At 38.8% G+C, this 14,525-nt stretch overlaps 2 protein-coding genes and 1 non-coding gene across 8 annotated transcripts in view; 2 read left to right on the top strand and 1 right to left on the bottom strand.

Annotated features, from left to right (window-relative positions):
- Positions 1–33: 33 nt before the first annotated feature.
- Trnay-gua lies at positions 34–126 on the top strand. The gene is made up of 2 exons: positions 34–70; positions 91–126. It is a non-coding gene; the product is annotated as a tRNA-Tyr (tRNA).
- A 3,312-nt stretch (positions 127–3,438) lies between these two features.
- On the bottom strand, positions 3,439–7,538 carry LOC122627955 (chitin deacetylase 1). Its single transcript, XM_043809648.1, has 5 exons — positions 6,964–7,538; positions 5,816–6,214; positions 5,404–5,725; positions 4,999–5,298; positions 3,439–4,916 (listed from the first exon to the last, which is right to left on the bottom strand). Exons 1-5 carry the CDS (start codon positions 7,013–7,015, stop codon positions 4,385–4,387), a joined length of 1,605 nt encoding a protein of 534 aa, XP_043665583.1. The 5' UTR covers positions 7,016–7,538; the 3' UTR covers positions 3,439–4,384.
- A 5,204-nt stretch (positions 7,539–12,742) lies between these two features.
- LOC122627961 (palmitoyltransferase ZDHHC5-A) overlaps positions 12,743–14,525 on the top strand; it is an 8,176-nt gene continuing 6,393 nt past the window's right edge. For 2 of the 6 annotated variants that reach the window (XM_043809662.1, XM_043809660.1), the window contains exons 1-2: positions 12,743–12,979; positions 13,815–13,889. In XM_043809662.1, the coding sequence (XP_043665597.1) occupies positions 12,974–12,979; positions 13,815–13,889 (81 nt within the window). In that variant the 5' untranslated portion in view covers positions 12,743–12,973. Of the gene's footprint in view, positions 12,980–13,790; positions 13,890–14,525 lie in introns of those variants that run through there. The other 4 variants (XM_043809664.1, XM_043809663.1, XM_043809661.1 and 1 more) reach the window with 2 other exon arrangements.

Here is a 14,525-nt window from a genome sequence, read left to right as displayed (position 1 = left end):
ATAAAGTGTTAACTTACACCCTGAAATCATAAGCCTTCGATAGCTCAGTTGGTAGAGCGGTGGACTGTAGTTGGTTAATCGATATTGGACATCCATAGGTCGCTGGTTCAAATCCGGCTCGAAGGAAGCTTATTTTTTTTTTTTTAATTTTGTTCTCTCTCATTTTAATTTAGGAATAATTTTATTTTGTCGGAATTATAATACCAATGTTTTACTTTTCTTTATTTTTTTTTTTGACAGAAAATATTTATGATCTGCATTATTTGACAAAAACGTTAGACTCGCGATGATTGTAGTCATTTAATTCTATAAGTTTTATTATTATATCATATAAATATAATATTATTATCTTTAAATCATATAATTTTTTTTTCAATGAATAAGATAAAAATTGTTTGAAAGAATAAGTAGGTATACGTGTGCTCTATTCGTATAATTTGACAAGAAATGAAAATTGTAAGAGGGGAGAGATATAATATATTATAATAATCATTTATAACTACTATGAAAGATAACTTCAGTCACCCACTGACCTAGTAGAATGTCAGTTTCACCGGCATACATTTTGACTGGGACACAACGAACATCGATGTAGCATCTTAGATGCATACGTAATTATTGAAAATTATTTGCCTCGATCTCGATTGCTATTTAAGAGGTTACATATACCTAGATAGTTTAAAAACAAAAACAATTTTTATGATTTCTTTGAATTTATTTTATTAATAACAAAATATTAAATATTTCTAATAATCTATACTTTGAGGAATATATTTCAAAAACAAAAAATTGAAGTTATCTGTTTTTCCTAATGTCTAATCAAGTAGAGTCGTTTCTTATGGTGTTTGTGGCTTTTGCGGTATCAATAATGTTTCCTTAGGACATTATCAAAATGAAAAAACCGAGAAGCTTTTAAAGTATATTAAAAAATCAGTCTTTCACGAAGCCGATGTCTAATATTTTCACTTAATCACAAAATATCACGAATCGAATCATGATTTTCGATAAAAAATTGTAATAGCTTTTTAATGATTAAAGAAAATCTACGATCCTTAAAACATTTTCCATATGACAAAGATCAAATAATGATACGTAAAATAATCATGTCAACATTCATTGAAATCGTTCCAATAATTTTTCAAAGAAAACAGCTTTTAAAGTTTAAGGGTACATTTAATGTTGAACTTGGCGAGGTCACTTATAACTTTGTTAATTTTTGAAATTTCCTGATGAATATTTTTAAAGAATAATATCTTTAGGATAAAAGTATTTCTAAAAAATCGTTTTTTTTTTTAATAACATTTAATTTTAATTACATATGATCCCTTAAGCATTTCCTTTTTGTGAAAGGTTATGGATAAATTTTAAAGAAGCGAATTCGTTTCGAATCGAATTGTTGTAAATGAACGATAAATTGAGAGAAGAAGAATCAATAAATGATGGTGCATGAGAACAGATCGTCGCACGTGATCTCTTTGGCATCCCGAGTGGCTTCGAACGCGCCTTTCGACTTATAACCGGGAACGGCCTTGCCGTTATACCGAGATAGTCAGCTTTCTCTACTTTCGCTTGCGCGAGATTTTCAGGTCCAACCGTAACCATTGCTCCGAGTATATGAGAGCTTCGTTAGCTCGCTATTTTTCATATTCATAGTTGATTCGAATGATAATATTCGAATAACCGAGTAATAAGTTTCTCTTGGAAAAATTATTTAATGGGAATATTACAATTAATTATGATTATATCTATATACACGAACTCAGTGTTATTAATTAATTAACAAATGAGTATGAGAAAGTTGTATTGTCTATCATATATAAAATGATCGGAAGAAAAGGAAGATGACTACCGGTTCTATTCGACCGAGATGCAAAACGAATAGGGTTACGAAATCTATGCGTCGGCTCATGAAAGGAATTTCATCGTGGGTAGGATGTCGCATTTACATGAGATAAGAAAAATCGATCTGCGATGATCACGTAAGTGCGTGCGAGCGGAAGAACGCTACTTCGCGGAGAGAAACTTTCTATTACGAGAGTGTCGCGGGATGGCTATCATCGTCGAGAAGATGATCATATAGGATTATTACATCTCTCTTGTCATTTATCATATATATATATATATAATATATTCGAGAGGTATTAGATATTTTTTCTCTTTTTTCTATCTCTTCTTAGCTCTCTCTCTCTTTCTCTCTCTTTCTTTTTCTTTTTCTTTCTTTTTCTCTTTCTTTCTTTTTCTCTTTTACATTAACGATCAAAAGAATTACGAAGCTACATGGAACTATACAAAACGGGGTCGGTCGCGTGCGACGAGTTGAAAAAATGTTGGATGTTAAAAGATACCTTATTTGTGTCCTGTATGTGGAAATGGCGCTTAAAGGATCGAAAGAAGAAAGGCTGCATTGGAATGCAATCGTCGTTGGTGAGACTACAGCAGTGTCGGCTGGTTGGTATTTCACGAGGTTACTGATATTTTTTTTCTCGTCCCACCTTCATCCGCACTGTCATCTCCCTCTCACTCTCTCTTTCTTTCTCCCTCTCTCTCTCTCTCTCTTTCTCTCTCTTTTTCTCTTTCTCTCTCTCTCTCTCTCTGGCTACCTCTTCTCTCCGCATGGAAAGTGATGGAATTCTATACGGACGATCCAACGATTATCCTTTCTGTAAATAGCTACATAAGGAGTTTTACGACGATTAGACGATGTCTTTGATTTCTTACTTTATGATCGATTATTAAGACGTTCATTTATGAAGGATAACTTGACAACTTTCGAAATTGCATTAACAAGTGCCATAGTACCTTACGTACTACGTTATAATGACAAATGGTCGCTGCTAGGGACTCACGAATGCTAGCATCTCTATGGAATGCGTAATGTAAGCATTCGTGGTATCTTCTATCTTAAGCGGATTCAAATGAACGTTATATTCCTCCGGTTTCGCAACATGATGTGTAACTCATTTCATAAAACTGTAATTATAATTAACTACTTTATTAGACGCTTTATTTTAGAATATAATAAGATGTATCGTAGGTAGTTATCTCCGTAGGAAAGAGAAAAAGGTAATCTTGGCCGATGATCGAGCATAGTATTTTTAACTCGGAGAAACGAGTTTCTATCGTGGATTTTATTCATTAGGAGTTTTATTAATCTTGATTTAATCGTAGGTGAGTTCTAACGGAAGAACCATCGTTTATTAATTATCTTTAATAAAGAGAGAAAGTTAACTGAGATTTTTTTTACCTACTAGCCGCGATCGTAAGTGATTCTCGATCTTTAATAAGTCATCCTAGTTAGAGAATGGCCTTGATCTTAATACGGTTTATTCTTTGACGAGGAGGATGGAATTAAGGCCGAGGCTGGTTGGCGACCTTATCCACCCACGTGTGTTTTGTCCAAGTATCGAAGGGAAAGGGTTAAAACGGCAAGTAGACTCGTTCAAATTTATCGGGATCTTTTATTAAAGGTTCATTCTTTTGTAAACGATGTTGGTACTATCACTTATTTCTTTAAAAATATACATACGCAATAATATTTAATATTTATATACATATATATATATATATATATATATATATACATATATAGTCTGGTCGACCCTTAGAAAAATATAAGGGTGTTCCATTAAAAAGAGCGAAAGGGGGTGGGTCTTCTCTCCGAAAGATGTAAGATGGGAGAAGCGAGGAAAGAAAATAAAGGATGTCTTAGGAAAAGGCAAGGACGTGCGTCTTATTATATTATACATCGAGCGTTGCCGTAGAGCCCAACTGTTTTAATGGGTCCGCAGTTTCTCTTGAAGACTATGAAAGACGCTGGGATTGGGATATTGGATAAATGGACAAAAAGAAGAACAAGAAGAAGGGTGGGAGAAAAGAAATTATGTTAGCGTCGCCGACGTGGCTTGAATTCCGCGAATACTCTCGTCATTGTCTTCGTCGCCGTCTTTTATATATCCTGGTCTTTGTCTTCCCAAAAATCTCAAGGACACGAGTTCGAGGATTTATCACAGATCTCTGGCGTTGGCGCGCGTTAAGAATGTAGCCGATCGAAAGATGATTAATCTCTCTCGACGATCCCATTTCTATCTTTATCTATCTATCTCTCTCTTTCTTCCGAGATTTTGAAAAGAGATCCCTGTTACGATCGTTAGTCGATTATTATGATCTCGTGATTGTCAATCTTGAAATTGAAGTCTCAACACGCAGGAGTGTCAGTCGGCGATCGTCCAGACGCCACATGTTCCATCACGAAATTCGGAAAGGGCAAGGCACGTTCGGTACGGAACGAGCTAATTAGGACGCGGCGGATATGTAGGGACGAACGTAAGAAAGGGGTAGAAGAATTGACTTAGACGAGAAGAAGGAACGAGGAGACGATACTCTTTTACAAGTAGAAACCATCGCCTGTGGGGTCATCGATCCAGGGGTAGTTGTTGGGGCAACGTACGCAAGTCTGAAGATTTATGGTCTCCCCAGGGATGTCTTTCGCAGTTAATTTACAAGTATGGGGAACCCAACAGGCTGGTGGTCCATCGACGACACATTTCTCTTTCCAGGACTCGAAGTTTTTAGATTCGGAGATAGTACGAGGGTTCTGGATCCATTGGATCACTTGGGTCATCGTTACGAAGTAAACGTCTTTTTGATTTTCCAATATGTCATCGATCCAATAAAGGAAAGCGTCGAGGAATTCAGGATTGTTCTTTAACCAGGCAGCATGGAAATAGAGACCAAGAGGCGCGCGGTTTTGTTGATAATGACGGTTGAAATTGTGATTAAGGAAGTCCAAGAATTGATCTCCGGTCAAGATGTTGCTGCAAGAGTCGACCATAGCGCATCCAGGAAGATATTCATCGTTTTGTGGGTCCTCGCGACGATCCAATTCGTTCATCACCATTTCCCACACAGCGTGCGATCTGAGTAAGAATTTAATCGTTATATTTTCTCTTATTTCTTTTGCTTCTTTCTAAGTTTTCTTTTTTCGAAGATGAAACTCACCTTGTCGGACAATGCTGAAGATTTCCATGGCAACGATGAGGCATCCTGAAGTACATGGTGTAAGGCCAAAGAGGTGGATTATTCAATGCCGCAGTGATCGTCGAATCGTATAAAAAGGACTGTTCTTCCATCATCGTGAACTGATTGTTGCCACCTACTCGAAGATACGGTGCTCTGACACCAACGACAGTATTGTCAGTTATGTTGGCGAACTTCTCGACGATGACTCTCATACCAGCCATTTCTTTGGCCCATTCGTCAACCGTAGCGTTAGACCAGAAGCGTTCGTTATCGTTATGACTAAAAAATGAAAAGAATTATTAGTAACCAATCGGAGTCATCGAGTTACAGGTAATATTATAACATCGTGCATCGTCGTCGGTTAGAAAAAGTGTTTTTGCTTACGAGATCGAGTGTACCGCAATCTCATGGCCTTTCCTGTGCATCTCTTGCACAGCCGAGTAATTAGTGTATTTGTGAGAGACGAAGAAGGTGGCCTTGATGTCGCAACCATTAGGATTCTTGCGTTTTCCGTTGAAGATCTCTTTGTAGAGACCGATATTGTTGTTGTTGATGGCATCGTCGAAGGTTATCGTGATCATCTGCGGCACGTCCTTGGCCGGAAGATCACCGGGGATGCTCGTTCCATCTTCGGAGCAGAAGCAATCGGGAAGTACGCAGACGGCAGGGTCACAAGGAGGAGCGCTGTTCGGATCGTTGTCCATGTCTGTGATCAGGATGAAAAGTTAATGACGTAGGATCATCGTTCGATCTATTAGAGAACGCTCTAATCAGAGAATCGAGTTCTCGAACTTACCGCAAATATTTTCGTCGGATCCATCGGTACAATCCTTCTCGCCGTTACAGAACAATCCTCTCTCTATACAGGACTGATCGGCACAGGCCAAGTATCCATCTTGGCAGAGAGGTTCCTCGGTATACAGAAGAGGCTTCGATTTCCTCTCCTTATTTTTAAGTTTGCAGTTATTCACCGAGTCCTTCCAATCGCACGTTTGCTTCTCGATGTCGAAGTAAAGACCAGCCGGGCATCGTATAGCTTGGAGACCGGAACTCGTGCATTGAATAACGTCCCGACAGTTGTCGCCCTCGCCGGCTACCAATCTGAACCATTCTCCAGCCTCCTTTTCCTTGCAGATTTCGTTCTCGAAACTCTCTTCCTTTTTGTCTTCCTGTCTTTTCACTCGAGTGAAGCCCTCTAAAGATAGAGGTATTTATAACGTTTGTTCTTTATGAGATTTTTCAAGGTTAAGGTATTTGGATAATTAACGACCGTTAGAAAAATCCTTGTGAGAATGTTTCGATCGTAACCGAAAGCAAAGCGACCTTCCACGGTGAACGTATCGCGTTTTACGCGTTTTTGGTTCCACGAGTTCTCGAGTATAGCTCGTACGGCAAAGCGACAAACGGGGAAAGTTGTCCCCCCACTGCTGCTTTTTCAGACGGCAGGGCACGGCAGTGACGTCACCCATCCGGGACCGACCGAGGCTTTCACGCTCTAATCTCTTATGCAACTTAACGTCTCGTACTCGCCAGAATTCGCGTCAAGATATTTTCTCTCGCTTTCGAGTTCTCGATTGGAGCCGGAAAGTCCGAGCGAGCGATCAGGAAAGTGTTCGAACGCGTCACTCCGTCAAAGAGCAGGGAAATTCAAAGAGGGTACTGACTCCTATACTCATTTCCGCCATTTTGAATCCAAGCGATGCGTTTCGCGTCAGTGTTTTCTCGAGATTCCTCGTAGAAATGGTTGACTTTCGAATAGGTAATCGTGAAAATCTTAAACGAATTACCGAATTACCCTCGCTCGACTATCGACCGTTGCTTAAAAGTATTAATCTATTCACCGATCGAGCAAACAGATGTTCGTCATCCTAAATTAATCTACCTGATCAAAAATCGATCGTATTTCTTTATCACGGATCACATTGATCGACGATTCAAACTCACCGGTATAAGCGAAGACTGCCACCGCGAAGAATAGAACCAACGAGGACCTCATCCTCGAGCTCTAAAGCACAGTAAAATTCTTCCTGGGAAAACCTTGTCCTTTCGTTTCACAAGCTTTTATCACCTTGGCTCTTCGTTTCTCCTGTGTTCTTATCGTCTTTACCGTTGTCTTTCTGTCTTTTTCTCTTGTCTAGCACGATCACTTCGAAAGCGAAGCAATTGGGAGGATTGCGAAGAACGAAAGAAGTGTTTTCTTAGATTCGATTGAAGATGGTCACTTCTGTTGATGGTTTTTAAGGATATCAAGAGGCTAAAGAAGGGGTGTTTATGAAAGTTTAGAATCGGAAGAACCGTCGTTGGAGGCGCTCGCGGGCGCTCGAAAGGATCTAAGGTCGACGATACTGCCTGAAGATGATCGTATATCCGAGGGTAAGATAGCCTTCAAGGACGCGGACCTTGAAGGTGTAGGTACCGTTCACGGACTGGCTGAAGCCCGCCACTCGTTGGGCCTTATATTGCTACCACCACTACAATCCTTTCTGGTCCCCTCTTTCTCTAGCGTCGCACACGTTTTCTGCTTGCCTGTCGACTCTTATCCAGGTACGTACGAACAACTCGGCCGATCCTCCTCCCTTTGGGATGGCTAAGAGTTACTACAACTATTCATTGGCAAAAGTTTTCTTTTTCATTATAATTCTATCCACGATAGAGTTTCTATAACCGAATTCTACCTAAAAAATTGCATGACCAACGATTGAATTATCAACTCGTTGTTTGACTTGCCTGTTAACTCTTGAACTTCAAGGTTCGAGGTTTCGAGTCACCTGACGCGTGCTCGTTCATCGATCACGTTGAGTATCCTTGCCGCGAAACGAGTAAGAAAGAGTCCATGTGACTGAGGAAGAGAGAGAGAGAAAGAAAGAGAAAGAAAGAGAAAGAGAGAGAGAGAGAGAGAGAGAGAGATCAACAGCGTTTATATAAATTATGTAATTTTGATGTGGCACGTTCGTTGATCGAATCACATTTCGATGTAACGGGTGGAGAGTTAGGGTCGATTTCGAAGACGGGCTTCTCCTTTTTCTCAAATGTCAAAGTGAAAAGAGGAAGAAGTAGTTTGCCAGTTTCAAGCCAACCCATCTGCCAGTTTCGGACGACGTAAACGACGTTAGCGTACGCAAAACGCGATTATTGCACCATCTCGTATGTCCTGCTGAGGTCGGTAAGAAAAGAGACAAAAAAAAAAGAGAGAGAGAGAGAGAGAGAGAGAGAGAGAGAGAAATAAAGAGAGAAGAAGAGAAGTGAATGCCAGATTCGCACTCTTGCGAATCTTCCAGCTCCTTTGGCAGAACAACGTCGATTCAGGATGGGTGTAACCTTATTCGAATACTTTGTGTCAGACTCTATAATACAGATTTATTACAGGCTTGTGTCTTTTATAGTTATAAAGATTTCCAGCAATGATTCGTTGATTATTTCGAATCATTCGAAATTTTGTAACGAATTTTTTCTTTTTTAACAAATTTTCACGAAATAAATACAATATCGAGTGTTTTTGTAATTCATTTAAAAAATACGTTTCGATGATCGACTCGAATCCATTGAGAAATTCTCCCGATGGAATTTACCCTTTGCTAGCTATCGGCAACGACTCGTGACTATGTCTGACATATTAGTCGTGTATTTCAAATACATAGTTCACGTATTCCTCTATTAAATCGTAGCGAAGTTGAACACTCGAGGAAACATTTTATTTTCCCATCGATGACCCACAATTGTTATACCACATCGAGTCGCTCTTTTATCAAGATCAAAGATTTATTTGTCGTTGGCAACAGGCAATAAATTTCGATCGCAGCGGGAGTTGGTTGACTTCCTCAATAAGAAATCTTGCAATCGAAATATCATATCGACATGATGGAGTCGTTTTTTTTTTTTTTTTTTTTTTTTTTTTATATAAAAATTAATAATTTGATAAAGGAATTATTTAGAAAAATACGAATTCTTGCTTCAAACCACGATTCTTTTTTCTTTTTAATTTTTAATTCGATTAAAGAAGAGAAAGAGCAAACGAGGGTTAATTTTTTCTCTTCTTCTTCTTGTTTCCTTTCTTTTGAAGAAATAGATATTTGTAGAGTAGGAAATGAAGAAAGAGGTATCATTTGGAAGAAATGATCGTGCGGCCCTGCAGTGACATATGCCTCGCCGGTGAAAGGAAAAGAAGAAGAGGCAGTAGTAGCGGTAATATCAACGAAAGAGGAATGGCAATGGCGCCGTGCGCGCGCGAAGTCTCCAAGAAGAGAAGCTTTCCCTGCCTGCGGCCAAGCATTGCCACGAGAAAATAAAATCCATCGATCGCGGCCAATCGCGTACAGTAGGCTCCATCTATCGCCGATTTAGCGATCATTTCGGTCGTTCACCGTTAACGATCACGATCGTTTCATTAACGATCGAGCGTAAAGATCGAGCTCGTTATCGCGAGCAATTTTATTATCTTTATTATTTTTGATAAGTCAATTAGTATTACGATTAAACGTTTGCGAAAAAAAAAAAAAATCGTGGTAATGGATTTGATTCTTTTCATTTTTTTTTCTTATTTGTAACTCTAAAAGATCGTTTGAAAATAAATAAAATGGATTCGTTCTGCTCTCGAGTTTTTGATTAATTAGTACAGAACTAATTAAGTTGAATTTTCTCTTTGATCTCACGGGCAATTAAATTATCCTTCTTAACGTTAAGAATAAGTCCTTCCACTTAAATCACTTTGATCTACACGCTTTCGTATCTCCTATCAAATCGATTCTTTCATCGATACGATTAAGCCGGCAAATTAAAAAGTTCTTTGACGATTCTATTTTATCGCGTTAGGTCGATACGAAACGTTGTTGCGCTTATAACTGCTGCCCTCTCTTAACATCTTTCGACACGTCTTCCTTCCCCTTTTTTCAATTTAATCTCGCGCCGTCTCCATTTTTTTTTTCTTTTCTCTCTCAACCTCCCCCCACCCCATCGATTTCACGAAAGGGCTCGTAAAAGCTTAGCTGGTTTTTTATCGGATGATTACGAGAGCATAAAGTTAACCGTTTGTCGATATGCGACCGCGAATATCATTATCGTCTTATAAAAAAGGAAAGTTTGACAAGTTTTACAAGAGGATTTTAGAACACGTGTTGCACGTCATCGGGAAAGCTCTTCTTCCCAAGTATGCATCTGTTGCATCTGTGTAGACGCAAGCACGTTGTCCTTGATAAAGTTCGCGGTCTGAAATCGATATCTTACTTACATCATATTAATATGTTTTATAAATTCAAGGTACATCAAAAACATCGATTATCCTTCACATATTTTCTTATATTTTCTTTTTTTTTTCTTTGTCTTCTTTCTTTTTATTTTTCTTCCTCTGCTTTTTTTTTCTATCTCTTTAATTTTTCAAGATATATCGAATATCTCGTTGCAATACCTACGATTACACTTCAATCGAGGGAATGTCGTTCGATATGAAATTATTAAACGACCGTAACAATGTATGTACGTTTATTTCTTGAACGAAACGGTAACTATCAGATGAAAGTGTAAAACCAATAGCTACGTAAAGTGCGAAGCGACGTTACGATACGATGGAACATAAAGAAATATCTCGAGTTTCGATAGAATCACGATAAAGCAAAGTCGATGATGATAGCGACTATTGTCTCGAGCATTTATCGAACATCTACGTTCCATTAACGATCGTTCTCTATCCTCGAATCGTTCGTTGCGAATGTGTCTACAATCTTTTTCCTTTCTCTTCCTTCCTAATGTCCTGAAGAACGATAAAAGCTCGTACGGTTGTTCCTAATGTCAAACTTTTATGGACGTTTTATATCCACGTGTATATATACATATATATATATATATATGTAGACGTTACTTTACGTAATATGATATTCAATATGTATACATGATTTTCCAAAATTGTATCCAAGGGTAGCTAACGTTCGTCCGTTCATTTTTCTTCAAGGATTTACGCATCCTTCTTTGGAATTCAATTCAGTAGATGCGAATTGGCCTCAGAGGGTTTACGACATTCCAATCACGTAACATCGCATTCGCCATTCTAACCACAGGCTTCTCATATTATCGTACATCGTTATTATTAGTACGTTTAAGTATTAATGTTCACAAGGACAGCGTAAGATAAAATTAATCATGGGTATGAATGGTTCGTAGTATGACAAAGGCATCTCGTCGTATCTCTGTTCTCGATATTTCGTAATTATTAGGCCTTTCGTGTCAACGTTGAAAACTTCACGAATAGATTTTCATTGAGATTTTTTTTTTCTTTTGCTTCTACTTCTTTTTTCTTTCTTTTTTTCTTTTTAATCTGGATTCTCAAATTAACGATAATCAAGCCTGATAAAATCAAACCTCCTAGAAGTACGAATAATAGAATGGAGGGCAATTAGAGAGTTGGTTCGATCGGACAATTACGAAGTTGTGAGAATATCCATTGGTCGTTAGGTTGTTTGGAAAGAGGTCGTACGAAGATGCAAAGACGTAATGGAGGTTGAGAAAGTGTATAACGAAAATACGAAGGCGCGAAGGGGTAAAGTAGGATAGTTTGCAGGTCGTTGCAAGGCCGAGGTCGAGCAAGGATACATTCCAGTTACTATGTCCAGCCAGCGGCTCGCCGGACTATATACGTTTACTACTACTTTCACGGAAGAGGTACGTCAAAAGTGAAACCTGCAGCAAGGCGCAGAGAGTATAAAAGAGCGGGATATGCATATGCATATGTATATATATATATATACATATGTATGTGTATATATATATATATATATAATCCACTAGAATAGAGTGTTTTGCCAGAAAAAAAAAGAAAAATTGTATAGAGCTCGGAAAAGAGAAGAGAAATTCAAAAACCAAAATTTTTATTCGCAGAGAAGTAGAAAAAAAAGTAGAAACAAATGGAACATAATATAATTAAGCATGCTTAAAAATCTAAAGGTTGAAATAATTAGAGACAAGGGTTAATGGTAAGGACCTAATTATCAGTTGAGTAACGTTTAATCGACTATTTTATTAATTGAACTATTTCAACGAGCGATCGGTTGTCGAGGATAGGAAGAGAGAAAATGTGTCTGGGGTAGGTATATCGATCAGAAAAAGGGGTTGGGGTGTGTATAGAACGAGAGAGTGAGAGTGAGAGGTAGAGAGAGAAAGAGAGGGAGAAGCAGAGAACGGGAGAGGTGAAACGAAGATCGTCCTGCACGAGCCTCCGATGGCCAAATGGGGCTCAGGGCCGTATTGGCAGGCTGCTGCACCCTTTCTCTCCTGCTTCCACTATACGACCTTGACCTAGGGGGTTCCTCTCGCGCCGGCGTCACGCCCTCTCGGCTTCTCCCCTCTTTCTCTTCTTCTTCGTTTTCTTCTTCCTTGTCTTTCTCGAGCTTTTGAATAACCAACTTCATTACTCTTTTCATCGTTTCCTTACGACCAGACTAGACGTCGTCTCCTCTCGAATAATTTTCTTTCGTCCTTCGGCTTCGTGTTCAACTTCTTCCCTTTCCGCTTTCGATTCTTCGCTCACGAGTTTCAGCTAAAACGGGTGAAAACAGGTTCGACCTCGAACACGCCGCGCCGGTGCCTCGAACGCGCACACGTCGTCTACGCGTACTCCTCCTCCTCTTCCTCCTCCTCCTTCTCCTCCTTCTCCTCCTTCTCCTCCTCCTCCTCCTCCTTCTCCTCCTCCTCCTCCTCTTTTTCATCCTCATCCTCTTCCACCACCACCACCACCACCACCACCAGTACTATTACCAGCACCACCACCACCAACTCGACATCGTCATCGGCACCGACCGGATTTTGTTGCAGTCGCTCTTCGAGCCGCGAGCAAGGCCGATATCTGGTCTGCCTTATCTGGACAGAACAACTAGTTTTGGCATTTGAGAATTGACGTTTGGATTCTGTCCAAGAGGCATCCTCGCTGGACCGTGCCAATGTCGTCTACTACCATGCGATCGGCGGAAGCATGCAGGTGGGTCATCCTCTTGCTTCCAACTTATCCTTGTCTTCATCGAAGTCGTGGATAGGACTCGCTCTTTTGTTTACCTTCTTTCTCTCGAGTCAAAGGTAATTCTTATCCGTCAAACGGACCAATCTAGTCATTTCAATATTATTTACTAGGTCTGCAATCAATCAATCGTTAAAATATGATGATGATCTTTAGTTGATCGAAACTTTAAGATATGATCTATCCCATCCTTCGATGATATTTATATCTTCATTGTTTTCCTAATGTTCTTGCTAATCTCTTAGCCAAGATTAACCCCGCCTGATAGTCCTGATCTGTAAACAGTGGGATCATACACCGGACGTGGAGATTGTTTATTATGTTAACACAGTTACGCACTATGCGTATCCTAGTCTCACAGGTTTTTAGATTTCCCGGGCCAAGGACAGATAATGGATGCAGTGAAATGATTAATTGTTCGCGCTAATTAATTATTAATGGGTTGACTTTTATGAGATGTTCATAGAACATTTATATGGGTATATCTATTTATAGATATCAATAAGCATATTTTATTGGAAAATGGCTAGGAAAAGTAAACTTCTTTCTTTTTATAATATACGGAGACATAGAAAGTAAACCTATTGAAAGTGATTAAGCACGTGTACGATAAGTTCGTGTAACCTAATCATTTTATAACGCGATTAATAGAATTTTTTTATACAAGTTTCTCTTTTCTTATCGTTTCTTTTTTTCTTTTTTCTTTCCTTTTTTTTTTTTTTTTTTTTTTTTTTTTTTTTTGAAGTAACAAAGATGAAGGGCGAAGCTTGTTAATGGTATTTGTGTTTACATGGGAAAGGCACCGTGCCAGAGAACCGATTCGCGTCTTTTTCTTCCCTTCATCGACCGGCCTGTGCCAAGGCCAAGCAAGAAGGTGAGATTCTTCTGTCACGGTCACGAACACCCTGACTCTACGACCTACTGTTTCGCTAATGCCGATCGTATAAATTTTCTCGTGGAGAAAAATTGTCAAATTTACATTTTTCTATTTACATATTGCTAAACATCTTCGTTAAATGCCTCGTAATAGAGAAGAGAATATACGAAATTTGATTAGGATTTCTTACGATTATTTCATTCGAAATCGCTATGTGAATATTTTTAACTTAAATACCTACGCGATATCGATTTCATGTATATCGCTTACTTCATCCGTCTTGCCTCCTCTTTTTTTTTTTTTTTTTGTATAAGATCAGAGTCGACCTTTCCGCGCTTGTTACATTAGAAGCAGTGAACCGTTAAAAGTTTCAGTGTGGCACGTCGTTGCTTGTCATCGCGTCTCACCGTGAAATCGCAATTAATTTTTCCTTATATCGAATACTGTGCGTTATTATTATTATTATTATTATTATTATTATTATTATGGGCATGTATTATTATCCTCTCATATTAAATTAATAATGCAAGCGTAACATCTAATCGTGACGTTCGTGCGTGGAAAGGTGAACAGCAAGATTCGAAAGATACCTAGCTAAGTTTATACAGTTTTTACAATATTCATTTTTTGTTG

Source organism: Vespula pensylvanica, chromosome 3, assembly GCF_014466175.1.
Source record: "Vespula pensylvanica isolate Volc-1 chromosome 3, ASM1446617v1, whole genome shotgun sequence".
NCBI lineage: Eukaryota > Metazoa > Arthropoda > Insecta > Hymenoptera > Vespidae > Vespula > Vespula pensylvanica.
This window is presented reverse-complemented; position numbering and strand designations above follow the sequence as displayed.